At 41.6% G+C, this 19,741-nt stretch overlaps 2 protein-coding genes across 2 annotated transcripts in view; one reads left to right on the top strand and one right to left on the bottom strand.

Annotated features, from left to right (window-relative positions):
• The window catches only part of LOC118113661 (vacuolar protein sorting-associated protein 13B-like), a 311,783-nt gene extending 308,072 nt beyond the window's left edge, over positions 1–3,711 (top strand). Inside the window, exons 66-68 of the mRNA XM_035163589.2 lie at positions 1,761–1,929; positions 2,048–2,128; positions 2,790–3,711. Of these exons, the coding sequence (XP_035019480.2) occupies positions 1,761–1,929; positions 2,048–2,128; positions 2,790–3,038 (499 nt within the window). The 3' untranslated portion in view covers positions 3,039–3,711. The remainder of the gene's footprint in view (positions 1–1,760; positions 1,930–2,047; positions 2,129–2,789) is intronic.
• Positions 3,704–19,462, bottom strand: LOC118113670 (regulator of G-protein signaling 22). The gene is made up of 24 exons (XM_047340828.1): positions 19,344–19,462; positions 19,229–19,257; positions 19,064–19,126; positions 18,786–18,968; positions 18,592–18,677; positions 17,845–17,903; positions 17,719–17,754; positions 16,881–17,622; positions 16,535–16,696; positions 16,142–16,316; positions 15,557–15,679; positions 15,276–15,377; positions 13,256–13,450; positions 12,785–12,908; positions 12,275–12,392; positions 11,945–12,107; positions 7,907–8,071; positions 6,805–6,873; positions 6,103–6,261; positions 5,666–5,845; positions 5,277–5,459; positions 5,042–5,194; positions 4,680–4,779; positions 3,704–4,143 (listed from the first exon to the last, which is right to left on the bottom strand). The coding sequence occupies exons 1-24, from the start codon at positions 19,363–19,365 to the stop codon at positions 4,034–4,036; spliced, it is 3,501 nt and encodes a 1,166-aa protein (XP_047196784.1). The 5' UTR covers positions 19,366–19,462; the 3' UTR covers positions 3,704–4,033.
• Positions 19,463–19,741: the final 279 nt, after the last annotated feature.

Genomic DNA, 19,741 nt, shown 5'->3' with positions numbered 1-19,741 from the left:
TTTTAAAAATACTACTTCCATATATTTATCAGCCTGTTTGATTTATCTCTTCAGCAGCACACTGACTCAGTTGAGTAAGTGGACCATTTTTGAAAGCAACAGCTAATGAGGCATGCCATAAATCTGACATGCAACCAGTCAACACATAGTTCAAATAGTCTGACCTACAGTACCTGTTTGGTAAGGACCGACCTTGCACTAGCAACACTGACAACAATGACAAACAAGTCATTCCTAATAAGACAACTGATAGCACCTTATCCAAAGAAACTATTTTCTAACTAATGAATTGTTCAATCAATGAAAAAAAAAAAATATCAATTGTTCAATAGCACAGTTATTTCAGAAATATTCTCACTAAACACAAAACAGCCCCCAGTAAGTTACACACTTTGACTTAGAGAAGTTGTGAGCTACAACAAATGCCAGTGGTGGATGGGATAACAACCTGTTGTTTCATGGCTTTGCAGCAGAACATTCTTTATGACAATAAGACACAAAACTAATTTAAACCATCTCTTTGCATTATAGAGTAGTGTTATACAACAACTGGCTGTATAGTTCTTCTCCTGTGCACAGCCGACAAAAACTTAAGATATATGCTGAAAGTGCAAGGTAACATTAACTGTGAGGACTGCTAATGTTTCTTGGGTTAAATAGTATTCGTTCAATATTATTTAGCCTAGGATACTCAAACAAACACCAAAACCTAACAGGAACTGTTGAGAATTTATGCCAAAAAATGGATGGAGAGCTGGCAACCAACACATTTCTCACCTTGTGCTTCTTCTTTGGGTCTCGCTTCGTGCTGGATCATCAATTTTCTGAACCTCAATGTTCCGATCTCAACGAGCCTGGGCAAATAACTGAGTAAACGCCAATCAGGCTGCATGCATCAATTTACGTTTTTATGAAATCATCACGTACACGTCTCACAGAAACTATTTTACAGTATTTCTTACCTACAAAAATACAAATTACAAAATACTATTTTGTATTTCAAATATGTAGTTCTAATACATGTATCATAAATACTGCCCATCCTTGTGGACATTTCACTTTAGTTTTCATTACCTGAGGAGTTAGCGATATGTTGCACTAATGTTAGAAGATGAAAAAAATATCAAAAATACATGAATTCTGAGATAATGCTCCCCTGTGGTTTCATTCATGCTGCATTGCAGTCAAACTGGTTTCCATCAGTCGTCCATCAGTTATTTTTACTACTGCAAGTAGCCCACACACCCCAGGGGTCAGGCAGTTAGAGCAGAGCAACACAGAGCAGAACCAAACTGTCACTACTGTAGCTGCTTCAACATCTGCTCTGCAATACACCTGCCCCCCCAAAGTAAACAAAGTGTCAGAGGAACATGAGTGAACACTTCAGTTCCTCCTCACATGCACATGTAATAGGAACCATGCAGAGAAAATGCAAAAAATGTAAATTACAGGATGTATGCACACACATGTGGTAACTTGTATCTGTGGGTTGATGTTAGTTTGACTCTTGTGTTTACATGGAAAGTGTGTGTCTGAAGTTAGGAGGTCTGCCCTGCTATATGTGCAGTTATATGTACGCACATAATCCATTCACGGTGGTGGGGTAATATGGATGTGATTATTCCCTACAGTGTCCGGGTGATTAAGCATTAAATTACATCGGCCTCTTTTTTAACATTTAACCATAAAGTGAATTTCCAGTTATGTCATAACTTGTTTTTAATGTACATCACTCTCTGCTTGTTCTCCTGTGACCACAGGAAGATGCTTCAGTCTCTGGGGCGACCGGAGCTCCACATGGCCCTGGAGGTGACCATCGTGAGTGGTTCAGGTCAGGAGCACGCCGGCTGCCTGCTGCTCACCTCTGAGGTGCTGTTTGTGGTCAGTCTCAGTGAGGACACACAGCAGCAGGCTTTCCCCATCACAGAGGTAACTGACGGTCGTCAGCACATCATAAATCTCCTGTTCACACTCAACAACAGTTCCTGTGACAGTCCACTGAAGGTTTCTTTGGCAGTGTGGGTGTTGAATGTCCTGTTGTCTGCAGGTGGAGTGTCAGCAGGAGCCAGGGCAGGAAGGCCAGCTCACCCTCACTTTACAACAGCAGACAGTCACAAGTGACACAGAGGTGAGGCAGAAAGTAACAATAATATAGATATAGAAATCACAGAACTTCTATAAGGTGATTGTCAGTACATTATGTGCCAAGTATTTTCAATGTTTTTCAGAAACAAGGTATGCTTTGATTTGGTGGATATATAAAAAATGTAATTTCAGTTTATTTTTACCTCCGCCAAGGAGGTTATGTTTTCATCTGCATTTAATTGTTAGCAGGATTACACAAAAGCCACTTTCCATGTGATTCTGTGAAGGGGTGGGCATGACTGTGAGCTAAGCTCACATTTTGGTGTGGATCCAGGAATTTCTTTCACTTTCTTTGACATTGTGAGATAGGGCGGTTTTCTACATTTTACTTTATTTTATGTTTTAGTATTTATTCTTCATTTGTGCTATAGTGATTACTAATACAGAAATGGGTCTGAAGACCAACATATTTCCCCATATAGTTTTGAGTCATGTCAGTGTAAAGGGTCAGAACAATCCTTTAGTAACTAGGTCTGTCACAAATCTTTTTACATGTTGGTGGAACAGCTTGTTGCATAAAAATATGTTTTCAAGGCAACCACTCTACCATGTGTCCTTGATGGCATATGATAGGACACCATATGCAGCAGAATGAACTGTATTAGTCCCAGTGTAACAGTGATCATGTGTGTGTCCTCCCCAAGGGGGACGGTGTTCGTGAGCGTCTGTCAGAGCAGCAGTATCAGCGGCTGGTGGATTACGTGACAAGAGCCTCCCAGTTCCTCTCCCCCTCCACTGCCTCTCTCCAGCTGCAGCCGCCAGTGACACTGGCTGAGCCACCGCCCACTGTCACCAAGTCTTACCGCTACCTGGTGGATCCTGCCTTCACCAAGGTGTTTGTCAGCAAGTTCCACATGGTAAAGAATAAAGCCTTGCACATTGGATTCCACTGATACACATTCAGTCAGTGGCTTTCTGAAATTCATACATATAAGATCAGACCTTTGTTCCAACTTAAAATATTTTTGGATACACACTACTTTGGCTCTGAAAAGATTATTTATGCAAACATAGCTGTTGAGTTAAAATAACATTTTTGTAAACTCCACCTGATTATCCACACCTTTAAAAGATACAAGAAACATTACACAGCTACAGAGGAAATCTGACCATTCAGAATCTGTTTTAATCAAGGTGACATAAGTTAAGACATTCTTTTTTGCTCAGACATTTTGACTGTAGCCAACACTAAACAAGTATATGTGTCAAATTAAACCAAGGACTTGTTCAGTCGGTGTGAAACCTCTTCAGTGTTGCAGATAGAGACATCATTCTCTTTCCTTTCTATCCAAACTCTCTGTTTCACTCTACAGAATAAGGTCTTGGTGTTTACTGTCTCATGTACAAGTACAATATTATTTACATCTTGATGGAAGCTCAAGAATCCAGCTGTCAACCAAAATGTTTTTATAGATGTGACATAATTGTTGAAAATTTTTCTTTGTAACCTTACATTGATGCCAACATGATATTGTGCACTTTTGAGTGTAAATTAAGTCTATTGTGTTCAATGTATATAAATGTATATTAATATAGAAAAGTTTTATTAAAAAATATTAAACATAATATGAAGTGTGATTCTATTATTGAATGAACCTAAATATTTGTGCCAGTATAGTTTTCCATCAGACATCGTGAAACAGAGGTTAAAGGGTTAGTGGGTGTTTGTTACACTAGCTTTGAAACATTCTTACATCATGTGTAAACCCAACCTCACATTTCCAGTAGGAGCTCAGTTTTCACTCATTATGCTCCGATAACAGCCTCGGTCTGTGCCGGAGTCCATTCTTATACTTTGGTTTCATTGCTCACACCTCCTGCAGTCAACATGAGAGGGACCTTTGGTTTGGAGGCAGAATGTTGTGTGAAGCCATTGAAGAAGCACCATTCACTTACTGTTATATCTATTACACTTTGTACTCTCTGCTCTGGAGGAGCGGTGTGACCGTCTGTGGCTGAGCTGACTGTCTGCTGACCTGACGCTGCAGCAGGAGGAGTCTGCAGGGGAGAGCGGAAGACACAAATCACTGGGTGTTAAGCAGCAGCTCATTCAGTCCCTGAAGAGACATACAGGTTTTTATTCATGCATCAGAGAATTTTTACCTTAAAAGACCTCCTGTACGAAGTGATGATCTCCATCTGTGTGTCTAGGATTTCTCCTCTGTACCTCCCCATTAAAACACAATTTGCACTTCATTGGACTGGAACTATGTCCTGCGTTAGCACCACGCTTCATTTACATGTTCACGCAATGTGGACTCCTAATAACTCCTGCACAGAACATTGACATTTAATGGGCAGGCTGAAGTGACTGTTTTGGCCAGAGGTCGGTATAATGAGACAGTCCTGACGTGTGGGGAGGGGGTCGGTTTAACAAAGCTTTGACTTCAAGTGTAGATTCATATCAGAGCCTTGGAAATAAAGCTTGAATCTTAGCATGGGAACAGCAAAGTGTCACTTCAGTGTTATGGTTTCCAGAATTCACCCTAACTACTTACTTTCCTAGAAGTTTGTGTGCGTGTGTGTGTGCGTACCTGAGGCTGTGGCAAATGAGGCTCCCAGCTGACTCTTCCTCCTCAGCAGCACCTCCTCTCTCTTCAGAGCTGCCATGTATTTGGAGTAGGACCACGACAGCTGAGGAAAAATATCGAGTCAAATCTAATGATTGTAAAACGGTTCAGTTCAGATGGAGGATTGTGTTTCTCTGGTTAGAACTGACACAGCCTTGTTCGGACTTCATGCTGTAATTTGGTTTATCTTCATCACTGCACTATTTTATATTATTTTTTCAGATGTTTACCAAATGAAATCGTTTCATTTCCTTTGTTCACACAGACACATCTTCAGCTACATCTTCACAATGTTTCCTAGAGATGAACATGAGAGCGCTCCTCACCGGCTGAGTGGCCGACGACAGCACTCTGCTCTGTGTCCTCCGCTCCCTTTGTCCACTTCTACCGCTTCTTCTCTCCGGTTCCTCTGTATCATCTGTGTCACTGTCCATGTCTTCTGCTTCTTTAAAACTTGATTCTTGTGTCTCCCACTCTTCCTGTACAAAAGATGTCAGGTTGAATGGATTTTATTTTTACCACAGATTTTAATGTTGAATAAATACAACCACGTTTTTTCACCTGAGCTCTACTCCTCTCATCCTCCTCTTCATCCTCTTCCACTTTCCTCCTCTGTCTTCGCACTCTGGCTCTGTGTTTGACTCGTTTGTCCTGCAGTAGAGGAAGAAGTTGCTCCTCTTCGACGCTGCTGCACAGATCTTGAAATTCGGGCCAAAACTTCAGCAATTCGCTGAACACTGACATCTACATAAACAGAACAGAGAGAACTCATATTAAGCACACATACAGGAACACATACAATGTTAACCATTCTCTCACACACACACACACACACACACACACACACACACACACACACACACACACACACACACACACACACACACACACACACACACACACACACACACACACACACACACACACACACACACACACACACAAACAACCTGTGCTTCTCTGAAGATGTAAGGGCCAAGCTCGTGTCGTTTCTCCAGAATGTGCTGGGCCTGTTCAGGAGGGATATCTATCTGCAAGGTGGGGGGCATGGACGAGTTGATGAAACAGTTGATGATGGTGGAGATCTTCTGCTGGATGGTGGCCTCATCGCTGTGAGAGTGACAAAGGTCCTTCATACAGGAGGAGAGGTGACAGGAGAAATTAAAGGTAGAATATTAACATTTCCTCACTGCTCCTACAATGATGTGTTAATCAGCTGATTTGAGGGTTGTGCAAAGAATTAAGTTAAAGAAAGCAGTTTTTAAATAGAAAATTAAAATAGGGGAGAAAATAAAAATGAGAGAAATCAAAATGGTATATGACAAAAACCTCAGATCAGATTTAGATCCAAACTACAACAAGTACATTGCACCGTTTATTTTTTTACCTTATACCTCTGGACCTCGAGCCAAAAGAGCATGTCATTCTCCAGGAAGTCTCCCTTCAGGGAGACAAAGTGCTGGAACTGCGTACAAGTGACAGGGTTGAGTAAGATCTGTCGAAACAGGAGAATCTCTTTGGAGGAACTCATCCATGAGCTGCTGGCCTGAAGGGGACGAAACAGAGATTGTTAAAGAATTCATTCAAAAACTATTGTGTAAACATTATAACAAGAGAGAAAACATTGTAAATAGAGCAGGAGTAATATAGACAGTGTGGGACCTGTGAGCTACAGTCTTAGCTCACAGTAAACTGAGATAATGACACTCTGTACTGAGAAAAGCTCTTATTTGCCAATGATGAGATAATGATCTGAGAGATGAGAGTCATAACCATGTATAAAAACTCTGTCCTGTAATCATCCTGCTTAAAAAGTGAAATGCTCATGTTTAATATCCCAGTTCTACTGTGGAGGCTGCATAGCTGCGTGGAAAACACTCCTAAGATGTTTAAAAGAAAGTTGGTTATGCTGATGCTTTAATCTTATTTATCCTGGATCCAATTTGGGATTTTAGGGCCAAAATGGTATTTAACAAAGCCAGAGCTTGAAGCCAAGTCATGAACTAAATCCCACATGCTTTCAGGCCAGAAAATGCCTTTTTTCTCTCCTTTCAAAAATATCCAGCTTCCCCAGAGGATTTCTTCTTACCTTCCAGGATTTTCTCCTGGATCCGCGTCGGTGGTGGACGTGCTGTGAGAGCCTGCCTGCTGCTTGGTGCTACCACACAGACACACACACACACAGACAGGTCAAAAGTCAGAAGCTGAGTAAACTGAGATTAACAGGGACACTGAATACCTCTCTGATCTACACTGCACACTGCTCTTTGGCGTTGTGAGTAACTGAAGCTCTTGCTGATTTTTTTAAACCTTTAACCTTAACGCAGTCTTCAGTTCTTCTGACCTCCTCTTAAAAAGATCTCTCTGCTGTCACGTCTGTCTCCCAGCCCCAACCTCCTCTGTCCTTGTCTTCATCTCTGCACCATCTTTTCCACACTGCCCCTCCTCTCCTCCTCCTCCTGAGAGTAATGCTAAACTACGTCAACCAACAGGATGCGTGGGACCAAACATGGCAAACTTGATAACATAATGAGGCAGAGCAGCAGAATCTGCTGTGTTTGTGTTGACACTTGAGGAGGCAACCTGAGAGTGCGACTGGATAGTGACAGCATTTAGTGGTTTCTCACATAGCAGGGCTGCTTACGTGTGTCTAATTTCTTATCTCTGTTCACTCTCAGCAGCAGGGATCTAATACTTATATGCCACAGTAGCATTGAGTAGCATCACTATACTGTGGCTGTGGCTGAGGGGGTAATTTGTACAAGGTCTTGTTTAACTGTGTAACACATTGATAATCATATGTGTTTGCATGCTAAAATTTGCTAATTGGAAAATGTTCAAATTAAAGTAGTTCATTTCTGACATGTTGTCGAAGGTTGATGGAAAGGTTTTCTACAGATGATGCTGAAGAAAAGGTCACAGTGATGTCAAAGAAATTAATTCAATAGATGTTTCAATAGATGTAAAAACATTTACAGCTAAACAATATGTATGTGTTTGGATCAAAAAATTATTATGATTAAAGTACTAAACTACTAAACTACTTTGTTCTGACACTAACAATTTGTAAATGTCATACTGTCACCATCTGGATAATAACCATTGTTATCCAGGGCAGCAATATCCAAATAGTCTCCTTTCAGCTGGCAGTCTTCTACAAACACATTGAAAGTGGTAAGAGGTGCTTCTACCTGTGGTCTGTGTTTCTGTCGCTCTGTAAACTCTGCGGTGGACAAAAACTGAGGCAGCCATGTTTTCTCTATGTGATTCCTGATGATGTCCTGGATCTCCACAACAACCCGGTTTGAGAGACACTCCAGCTTCAGACGCTCCAGCCCACCAGCCAGGTACAATATCTACACACACACACACACACACACAAAGAAAAAGAAACAGTAGAAATACAGTCAAAGCCTCAGCAGGTGCAGATGTTGCATGTGTGTTTGATATGAATGTAAAGATTCCTATAAAACCACATTAAGAACACATGAGGTGGACGATAAACTGTGAAAAAAAAAACTGCCCCCCCAGAAACGCGGCTGAAAACTGCTCTCCTCCCTTATTCCTGCTGTGCTCTTCATCATTCCTACAATTGCTGCGTTCTCTTCATCTTCCCTGTCTGCTTTCTGTCTTCATACATCGATCTGGCCATCTCTCCCTTTTTATATTTCATTTATATTTTCTCTCATCTCATTTGCACGCACACAGGCATGCCTGCCTCACTCATATGCAGGCTCCAGAAATGAGAACCAGTCGTGGCACTGGAGCAGGAGTCAGCAGATGAAAGGGGGCCAATCTGTGACTGGATGACTGAGTGGTTGAAGGAGTAAAGGGCCAAAGCAGTAAAGCTGTCAGTCTCTACATTGCTCATGCAGACGAAAACCAACACTGAGATGCAAGAGCAGCAGCCAGCCCCCGTCCCACAGAATTAGGAGCACTACAACTGGCATCTTCATTCAAATAAGCAGCTATAATGATTATGATGGTATGAGACGGTTTATGAGATGAGGATGACAAATGATAAAGGTACTGCAGAGTTCAATCCATGTCAACAAGTACAGTGAATGTTTCTGTACGAGAACACAGTAAAATCAGGCTTCATCATCAGGAGCAAGAGCAGGTCGTCCACCAATCAGTTCAACTCCAAGCTGCCCCAGTCTGCGTGTCAACGTGTTATTGGGCCAGGCACTGTTCCCCATTTTGCACTTGATGGTTGTACAATTTCCATATCATAGAGAAATCATAGAGTAGCTCAGCTAATTTGAAAACAGTACAAGGGAACACCTGTACACACCTGCTGTGATTGAGAGTGTGAAAACTAAGAAACAAGCGAGTCCAGCTTCAGTCAAGTGCAAACGGCCAAGAGATAGCTCAGCTTGAGCTCTGACAGTATGCATGGAGGGTAACAACTTTATGGGTAAATAGCGTGCAATAGCATGAGCGAGCATGAGGCAAATAGCACTGCACACAACAGTACACAGCAACAGAGCAAAACATCAAGTTTTGGTTCAATATATAACTGTGGAGGCGGGACAAACTGGAATATGGCAGGCTGCCACAGTTTAGATAATTAATGGAAAACACTGGCCTGTTAGTGCAACTATCTGAAAACATTAGTACTTTATATAATTATTGAATGAAGTTGAATAACATCATGTTTAAAATCAATTTGGTGTACGCCTTAGAAAATGTTTTCCCTGTAACACACATGACATGACACAATTTGCTGTTATGCGGTAACAAATACAGCTAAGCTGCTACCTTTAATGTCTTGAAAAAGAGAATAAGGTTTCACTGCTACATGTCTTATCTAGTCCTCCTAACTTAACACACCATGCCCTCCTGCAGTAACCCTAGAATACAGAAACCCAATCTCAGACTATATGTCAGTAGAGATTTAATCTCATTAGGGCCCGAGCACCTCCGGTGGGAGGCCCTATTGTATTTCGAAGGATTTGTATTTCCCTTTTGGGGCTTTTTCAGGGCCTAGACATGCTCAAATCATTACCAAAGTTTGCAGGGAATTCAAAACCCCAAAAAGTAATTGTATTCTGGAGTAATTTGAAATGGGCGTGGCAAAATGGCTCAATAGCGCATCTAAGGAAAAGCCCCTCAGTTAGCTTTCACCGATCTTCACAAAAATCGTAGCCCAGGTGTATCATGACCAGATAAACAAAAAAGGTCGGAGGTGCAATTGGAAAAAAGCAACAGGAAGCCCGCCATTTTGGATTTAGTGGCCATTTTGGCCATTTTCTACATTTTTACTTTGACGTACTTGTCCCAGGGCTTTCATCAGATCAACTTCATATGGAGATACGTGTCATCACAACAAGACGGAGATGAAAACTACCTCAAACATCGATTTTTCGCCACACCGTGTGACCGTGGCATCAAAGTTTGATTACACGCCATCAAAACACGAGGTTCTGTATCTCAGACATATTTGGTTCAATCGAGTCCAAACTAGACTTGTAAGACAAGATTCCCGGCCTGATGACATCTACACAGAAATTATGAATTAAAATCACAGCGCCCCCTGGTGGAAACAGGAAATGTCTTGTTTTTGGAACGTCTTACACTTGGAAGTATTCCTCCTCATCCACTTACTGCAACCATGTCAAACTATGTCAAATGGGTCTCAAGACATTGATAATGTAGGCATAAGATTACTGTGAGTATTCGTCAAACGCCATATTAGTGACGTGGCGTCAAAGTTCATCAACTCGCCGTGACACACGAAATTGCTATAACTTCGGTGTTCGAGGTTCAACCTCCCTCAAACTACATTTGTGTAGCAACAGCCCCCCCCCCCTGCAGACATTCAGATGGTTTTAAGGAATGGGTGTGGCAAAATAACTGACTAGCGCCCCCTAAAGGGCAGCCCCGGCACTACGATTGGCCGACATCTACAAAAATCGATAGGGACATGTGTCTTTTCATGACAAACAAAAGGTATCTTGGATAGATATGCTAGACCAAACAGGAAGACCGCCATTTTGGCTTTGGTGAATGTCATCTAAAAAAAAAATAATACGGACAGACGGACAGATTTTATTTATTTTTTCCGTCCGTCTGTCCGTATTATTATTTTATTATTATTTACAGACGTACGTATTTTTTTTTACAAAAAAATGGCATTTCCTCAAACCGTGTAAACGGTGCGGCGAAGGTTCATCCTTCGCCAAAGGAGACGATGTTGTCATAAGTCCAGTGTGCATTGTCCTATCACCGCCAAACTTCTGTCTCATGATCAGAGACCAAGCCTGAACAGCTCTATGTGTCAATATTTCCTCAGTGTCATAGCGCCACCTACTGATTTGCCATGAAACAGGAAGTACTTTATGAATCCACTCTGCATTATCCAGCCGGCACCCAAATGCTGACCTATAATCACAATCCTGACCTGAACAGCTCCATATATTAATATTAGTGCAGGGTCATAGCGCCACCTACTGATCAGTGTGAAAATGAAGTTGTTGTAACATTGTCCAATTGACACAAAATTGCTCACGCTACATCAGAGCCCCTACTTGAATAGATCTATTAGTCTGTATGTAATAATACTGATGGCGCCACCTACTGGCAACAGGAAATAATCTTTGTTTTACAACTATCATTCGATTTACATAAAATTTTCACAGTGTGATGTGCAATTGATAGCATGGACCGTAATGAGCAATTAGGAAGCAAGGATCGACATCACGTGACGGACGCAGGAAGTGAAGCGTTTGTTCTTCCCGCAGAGCGCAAAACGCATGCAACGCAGAGACGTGCGCTTGGTCATTGATCGCTCTCTCCACTAACCGCAACAGGCTTCAAAATGCCTGTGCTCGGGCCCGTTAGTGCTACAACGTAGCCCTAGTTGTCATTGTTACTGTTACTGGAGCGGAACGTCCTCTTCTTCCCTGGATCCAAATCACACTCCAGTCATTTCTCTTGTTTTAATTCTAACCATGTCATCTTATCCCTGTTCCCCAATGACAGTGTGCTGTCAGGACTGTCATCGAGTGTGCAGGATGTCAGAGAGTGTGTGAGAGCCACAGCAACTTCTGTTTATCACATGTGGATGCTGAGCCTCAGCTGGAGCTCACATCAAATATTGGGATTGTCATGTCCTGGGTACCAAGTGTCTCTCAGCTCTCAGGATTGCTTTCCCAGGATGTTAACAATAATTCAAACCCTACACTCATAATACTGAACATGTGTTTCAAATTATGGAAGTGACGTACGTCATTCTGTTGTTCTGTGGAGGCAGGGCTTTCAGGGCCAAAGAAATACTTCCTGTTGAGGTATTTGGTTGCAATGTGAGAGGACCTCTCTTGTTTGACAGCCTTGTCTTTCTGAGGAGTCCTCCTGTACTGCTCCAAATCCAGCCAACATGTCAGATGAATACTGTGTGGACATACATTTAGAACACAATGTTAATTTTCACACAGCCTTCAGTGCAATGTACTATATACTTCAAGCACATTTTACATTTTAAAGTATATTAATCTATATGTTGTGTGGGGGGATATTGTAAATCTGAATAATAGAAATATATGTGTCACACAGCTGACCTGGCATCCTGATTCTGAAGGAAAGACATGAAGTGTCCAATCTCATGGTGCTGACGGAGTAAGGAACCCAGACGGTAACCTTGGTAATTTGGAGACACTCTGGACCAAGAGTGGAATGCTCGGGGGCCCTTTGAGAAGGAAGTAGAAGAGACAGTAGGAGAGAGAGAGAGCATGGACCTGGACTGCTGCACCTGTAGGAGTACAGCAGGAGGAGGCAGAGAGCAAGTGACAGGGAGAAAAAAGAGGTGGTCAAAATAAAAATCATTAACCACATCACATCATGCTCCTTCTAGACATTCTAATGTCAAATGGATCATTTCGGCTATAGAACAGCTGTATGACACCAATGTAAATGGTCCACTCATGCCAAGTAAAAAAAAGTCCTGACGCAAAAGATTATCTTCATTGTTACAAAGCAACGGCAAAAGGCAAAGAGGCCATTTTACATTCATGTTCATATGAGCTGTTTTATGTTCACATGAGTATGTTTATTTATGGTTAACCTAGCACCAACATTCCATGAGTGTGTGGCTAACTCGACCTCTTTCAGTCGACGCTCTGACTCCTCAAACACACTCTGGAGTTCCCTGTACTCCTCACTGTCAACCCTGTGTACCTCCTCCTGCACATGCACCTGCACACACAGACATGAAGCCAGTTAGAGCTGCAATCAATAGCTGATTAATGAACATGTACTTCTAAAGGAAATCCACTGACTCAACTATTTTAATCATCAATTGATATTTAAGGTCATTTGTGGTTTTCTAATATCGGAATGTTTCCTCTCTTGGTTTTCATCATAATACATAAGATATTTTGCGGAGTTGGATGATTTGTTGGACAAAAAAAGAACATAAAAAAATATATATATGTACATGCCCTCCATCCATAGAGCAAGAGGTGTTACTAAATGGTTTAATGAATGCTCATCAAAAACAGCAAACACTATGTACAGAGTGACTATGGCTGTACCATAGTTACCTTCTTGAAGGACTCTTTGTCCCTGCTGAGCAGCAGTGTCCATGGCTGCAGCAGGATGTTCAGTGTATTCTCCTCCACCTCGTCAAACAGCTCCTCAAAAGCCGGCATTAGTCGGTCGTACACCTTCTTTCTGACCTCCTTATCCACGCCAATGCTCCTCCTGGCAGAGGCGGACAGATATGTGGAGTATAGGAGCTGAGGAGAGGAGAGGAGAGCACCACCATTTGCATCATCATTGTTCAGTGCTCACATACTCAATATTCACTCACCAGTGATGCCTTCACACCACATCAATGTCCTCTAACCCTGTTGGCTGCAATACCATGGAAAGTTCATCCATACTTCATTCCTCTGGTGGACTAAAGGTTAACTGAAGGAAAATAGATTTGACTGGGAGGTACTCTGGACCATACCACACTGGTCCAGCTGTAGCCAGACAAAGTGGTTCTAGATGACTGGACTGGCGCAGACCTGGGCGGGATTGGACTCATGTTTTAAATCTCTCCAGCTACTGAGGGGTAAAGAGCAGTGGTGTATAAAGTACTTGAAAGCCATACTTGAGTAAAAGTACAGATATCTTACCTGAAAGTGACTCCTGTAAAAGTTAAAGTCCCCCGTAAGAAAATGACTTGAGTCAAAGTCTTAAAGTAGCTCATATTAAATGTACTTAAGTATCAAAAGTATCTGGTGTTGAAATGTACTTAAGTATCAAAAGTAAAAGTACAAGTACCAAAATTAAAAATGCAAAGTGCTTTTTATAGTAGGTCTATACGAAACAAAACAACCAAAAATGTTTCTCTTCTGGCTTTATTTCAATTGACTGAAAAATCATAACAAAAATATACATATACTGTATAATTTTACACATTTTGAACCCCAGATGCTGAGGTAGCCCGACCAACCTCCGGACGCTTAGGGTCTCGCGCTGCCCCCCCGACGGCAAACACGCCGCCGGGACTGCGCGTCTCCCGAGGCAGGGGGCAAGCGAGTGAGAGAGAGAGAGGTGAGCCGTGCGTAAAAGCGCGCGCTGCGCCAACCACCGCTACTCAAGTAACGAGCCAGTTTTGAGAATGTAAGGAGTAGAAAGTACAGAAATTTGTGTTCAAATGTAGGGAGTAAAAGTAAAAAGTCATCAGGAAAATACATACTCAAGTAAAGTACAGATGTAGTAAAGAGTGTGCAAGGAGAGTGGGAGGCCAACAGAGCATACGTGCGTGTGTATGTCTGTCTCATTGCCTTTTTGATTACATTTTGGAACATATGTTTTCTCCAACTTAAATTTATTGTGATTGAGGATTTTGCCTGGCGTCTGTTTGAAAGCAGGCCTCTTTATCACTCTGGATATTAAACTTGAAATTGGTTGTAAGTTTTAAATTGGCAATATGTTCTTTTTTTTCTCCACAAAAAATACGACTTACATGAATATAGCTCTTTTTTATTACTTGAAATTAGTTTGATGTTGTGCAGTTCGCCTTGGCGAGACTTCAAGAAACAGAGAAAAGACTCATGAAATCATAAACAATGTATTATTTGAACTAGTGTGCAGCTATCTTTGGCTAAATAATAGGTTAAGAGGAGTGTTTCATGACAGGAAAAACCCACAGATGCACCAAGGTACCAGAAACACAAACCTGCTGCACCAGCCTGCACTCAACTCCAGACACGTCTCAGCAAATAGACTATTACTATATCACTTACCCTATTTGTAAAAAAGAGACAAGACTATCTTTAGGAATTATTGCTTGTAGATAAAGATGCTTCCCATATCATATTTTAATTGCTTACACTTCAATTTATAAGACTGGTGACAGTGTTCGAGCTAATATAACCTCAGCTCTCCATCACACTATCTGTATCCGCAGATACCAGCTTAATATTTTGTCAAACTTAGTCAGGAAAATATTCATTTATTTGTGTGTGTGTGTGTGTGTGTGTGTGTGTGTGTGTGTGTGTGTGTGTGTGTGTGTGTGTGTGTGTGTGCGTGCGGTGTGTGTGCGTGCGTGCGTGCGTGCGTGCTGACCTGTGCCTCCCTCTGTACTCTGTAGGGATCCAGACCCTCCTGGTAAAACAGTTCCTGGTAGTGCTGTAGGTCGGTCCAGAAGTAAACTGCATTCTCCCACAGCTGAGATGAGACAAAGGAATCACAGTGTCTGACCATTCCAATTTGAACTGCTCCCCACGTTGTGACTTAAGAGATGTTATCTACTATCTTGGATGTAGAACAGTCATAGCTGAATAGTATGGACCAAACAGAATGTGTATGTTATTTCCTGCATTAAAATCGAGGAGCTGTTGTTGTACCTGGTTTCCAGTTTGAACACAGAAGTGTGTGAAGAACAAGCCGGCGCGTGAGTCGACACAGAGAGCCTGTAACATGGTCTCCATTCTTCTGCTTCCCAGTAATTGACTTCTGCTACAATATGACTGAGGACATATAAACAGTCAAGTGTTTGGACAGTTCTTGTTCTTCAGGCTTTGACCTTTAGTTTGAATGGTTTTACACAATCATTTGTATTATTGTTTCGAAGATATAGCCCTTCAAACTGTGCCCACAAAGTGTTCAGAAGTAATTGGATATGTTAGTCCATGCACAAAATAATCTCACATAAGGCTCAGAGTTGGTAGGAGTTGAAAGTTTCCTTTGAGATTGAGGTAAGAAGAATTGTTGTGCTATCATTTATAATAAAAAATCTTAAAACTAGGATCACCAGATTGATTTTTCAGCAATTCATCAGTGAGTTGCTATTTTTTGTTTGATAAATTACTAACAGTATGCTATGATGAACTACGATGAACTTTGTTTCACAAAATGCTTCCTACCTTTAACTTTTCACTCATCCAGTCCTATCGAATCTATCTGCCCACTGTTCCTACCTGTGAATAGACAGTGATGGGGGGTCGGGACAAGGAGCTGTCAGGGACGAGGAGAGGCAGAGTCAACAAGTCACGGTGAGGCTGTCTGCCTGACAGAGGCCTGCTCCCCCACCCTGTCCACAGCCTCTTATTGGAGCTGTCATCATGGTCCTCCTGAGCAAACTGAGACTTCCAGAACCGTGGAGCCCTGTGGGGAAGAAGAAGAAATGATCATGGTCTATATAAAGCACAGAACGTTGGTAAAACTACATGACAATATGTGTTTTAACCAGCTGATGAAGGAGATAACACATAGGGCATTTTAGGTAAAGGTCTCCTTATATACATATATGGACAGACAGACAGACAGATACACACAAACAGACTTTTATTAGGAAGCTAAACACAGTGAAACGTGACAGTCACCAGTAGTAGAGCAGAGCATCAATGAGGCAGGGCTGAACTGAACACAGTTTCTCTTCTGTCCAGCAGGTGGAGGTGGTCAGTCCCAGTGTGGAGAGCAGCTCTGTGTTCAGACTGCTGTGACTGCTGCTCAGCAGATACCGGCCCCTCATCAGGACCAAGTGTCTGGAAAAAATTGGATCACATTTGATATTTTTTGTTTTCATTGTATTTTTAAAAGTTAAACATTGTATTTATTTTGGAGTCACAGTAGCTATCTATAGTGTTATGATCTTTGCATCAAACCATGATTACAATCATTGCAATCACGGTCTTCTGTTCAGTGAAAAAAGACCAGCTTGATGTTCACCTGTTCTTCCGCTCTGGCTGTACAGGATTCAGTTTTTCTATGTCCATCCAGAGATTAATCAGTTTCTCTCCAGGCGTTCCTCGCAAAAACTCCATGAACTCATCCAAGCCAGGTCTGTTGTCCAGACAACAGTTAACATGGCAACCAATATCACAGACATTTCCTCGGCCTTTGTCCCAACTCCCCACCTCCCTATTCCTCTTATCCCATTCTGTCTTCTCCTCCACTGCATTCCCCATCTTGTCTTCTTGAACTTTCGCTTGTATCCCCTCCAGTGGCTCTCTGCCTCCATTAGCTGAATGTTGGCAAACACATTCACACAATTTCTCCTCCTTGCTGGTGCAGTTTGTCTGCTCTGCTGACATGTTGAAACAGTCAGAAATGTTTCCCTGGCTCTCATCAGTCATAACGCTCAGGGCATTGTTAAGCACTTGTTTAACTATTTTGGCAGCCAGGCCCTCCAGCTGTGCCTCAACAGACTCAAAACTCTGGCCCCTGGATTCTTTGAGATATTGCATCTCTGAGCAGAGGTGCAGCTCTATTTGTGTGCTCTGGGGTTCCTGGGTTTTATTACATTTAAGGTTAGAGGAGGAGGAACATGATGAGAACAAAGCGGGAAAGGTACATGGGTTCTCTGGCTCAGAACAGCTGGAGAAGCATCCGGATGATTCCTTGCATTTTGTATTGATGCGTTCCTTCTGGTCAGAAGGTAGATACGTCAAGTTGTACTTTGTCATTGACCCTAAAAGGGAAGGGAAAAAAAGACATCATAGGAGTCTTTAGCTTCATGACTAGACTTAACTCTACAGGTACAAATAGAAGGCAACAAGGTAAGTACCTTGTTTGGATGAAATGTTCTCTAGAGAACGTGAGCATGTAAGAACCTTTGGTGCATTGTTATTTTCTTTGTCAAATTGGGAGGAACAGCACATTGGTGGGGCTGACAGAATGATTCGACCTGAGCTGCTCCTCCTTCTCTGGATATAGATGTTTGGGTCCCACTGACACAACAACTTGGCCAGTCTGAAAAAAACAACCAAATAGAACTGATCCAGCACTTTTCAAAAAACACACTGAGCACAATTTTATCTGAAATTATTCACATAATTAATATACACAAACAAAAAATACACAATTAAAAAATGTGACTGTTATTTCTCCTTCACTGCCTCTGTTTAAAGGATGCAGGTCAGCATGGGATGGTCAGTCATCTGATCTGTACAGGGATGTGGCCCTAAGGCCTCTCAATAGATGCATAAAGGATTAGATGCACGAAAAAAGTAGAGAAACATTCTTAAACACAACTACAAGGATTCTTTGAAGCTAGGCAATGAGACCGTACTGCTAGAGGTTATTGCTCTGTAAACATTACTCGTGATCATGAAAATCATGATATTATATGAATGTGATATATCAAAGCTGACTGGAGCCAGTTATATTTGGGAAAAAAATGCTTCAGCAGTTAAACATTCATCAAGGTTGTTGCAGAGCTGGAGTGAAGTTAGCAAAATAAAAGATATATCCATGAGAATTCAGACAGTCAGAAACTGACATATCTCAACACCAAGCTTAGTAAGAATATAGAGCAGGTTATGGTCAAACATCATGTAAACATTAAAATATTTAAAGCAATGTACATTACAGCAGGTAAAACTACATTTGTTCTGTAAGTGTGGTGGGTCCATACACAAGCTGAAAGCATGTGGAGTACCTGTATTCAATGTAGCAATCACTCTGAAGGAAAAGTGGCAATCTTTCCTCCATGATCCACTGGATTCCTTGTTTTCTGTCCAGACACTGCCAAGGTCAGGGAGACACAGTCAACCCTAAAAAGCTACAGCATATACCTCTGCTCGTCTTCTTCAAACTATTGACTTTCACTTAAATGAATTACTGTCTGCTTACAGAGACAGTGAAGTGGTTGTCCAGAGGAGGAGTTCTGGTCAGCACAGAGGGGTCACCAGTCAGAAGCTGGGATTTGCTGTGGTGTAGAACGGTTATGATTCTTCTGGAGATAAACTCAGCTGCGCCGCTCACCAGCTCAAACAGACGCGTCTCCTGGTTGTACAGCACAGCCTCAGGAAAAGACTGGGACAAGATGTTTAAGAAGGGTTTAAGTGTTATTGAAAATATCCTATATCACTACAATATATCTTAAATCATACATTACATTTATACTTTACCGGCAGACTTAAGAAATCATTGAAGAAGTGAGCTAATACATCATCAGTGGCCAGAGTGTGTACCTGTATGGAAATAAACATTTAACTCTGAAAGAGGCAAAATATGATAATAATCTAAACTGATTGACAGTCATGAGGTTCAGAACCATTAATACTTGTACTCACAAAATTGTCAGCAGTAAGATGTGGTAACTCTTTAAAGAAAAAGAAAAGGTTACAGTAAGTTAAACTAACATCTGTTCAAATATATGAGTACATATAACTTACGTTTTGTTCTTACCTGCTGAAACTAGTCCACACATGTTCACCTCTAAAATAAAACTGTCTGAAAAGCAGTTTGAAACAGGTGCAGAAAGTCAGGTCAGGAAGCTACATTCGGCCTCACTGAGCCAGACAGCAACCTCAGTGTAATTACAGACAAACTTCAGGTTGCTATGGAAGTGGATTCATTTCAAAACACAGGGGGCAGTAAAAGTTTAACTAGAGGAAACCAGGCAAAAATAAGTTTGTTGTTCCGTTGCTTCGAGACCTAAACCTTAGTTTATTATAATTTAGTTTTAAAAGTTACATTACTAGCAGTATCCAAGTTTGCTTACATGTAATAAAAGTAAGGAAACAATTTACATGTACTTTGTTGTAGCTGTTAAGACAAGGTGCAATTACACCACTAGATGGCAG

The sequence above is a fragment of the Hippoglossus stenolepis genome, chromosome 8 (genome assembly GCF_022539355.2).
Source record: "Hippoglossus stenolepis isolate QCI-W04-F060 chromosome 8, HSTE1.2, whole genome shotgun sequence".
In the NCBI taxonomy this organism is placed as follows: domain Eukaryota; kingdom Metazoa; phylum Chordata; class Actinopteri; order Pleuronectiformes; family Pleuronectidae; genus Hippoglossus; species Hippoglossus stenolepis.
Note: the sequence above shows the minus strand (reverse complement) of the source record. Positions and strands in the feature narration are given on the sequence as shown.

Excerpts from the sequence above, each read along its gene's own strand:
- LOC118113670 (XM_047340828.1), bottom strand. The coding sequence starts at position 19,365 with ATGTGTGGACTAGTTTCAGCAG. Across the intron at positions 18,678-18,785 it reads ACAACCACTTCACTGTCTCT|TGTCTGGACAGAAAACAAGG; the intron begins GTAAGCAGACAG and ends TGACCTTGGCAG. Across the intron at positions 16,317-16,534 it reads GATGCTCTGCTCTACTACTG|GGCTCCACGGTTCTGGAAGT; the intron begins GTGACTGTCACG and ends TCTTCCCCACAG.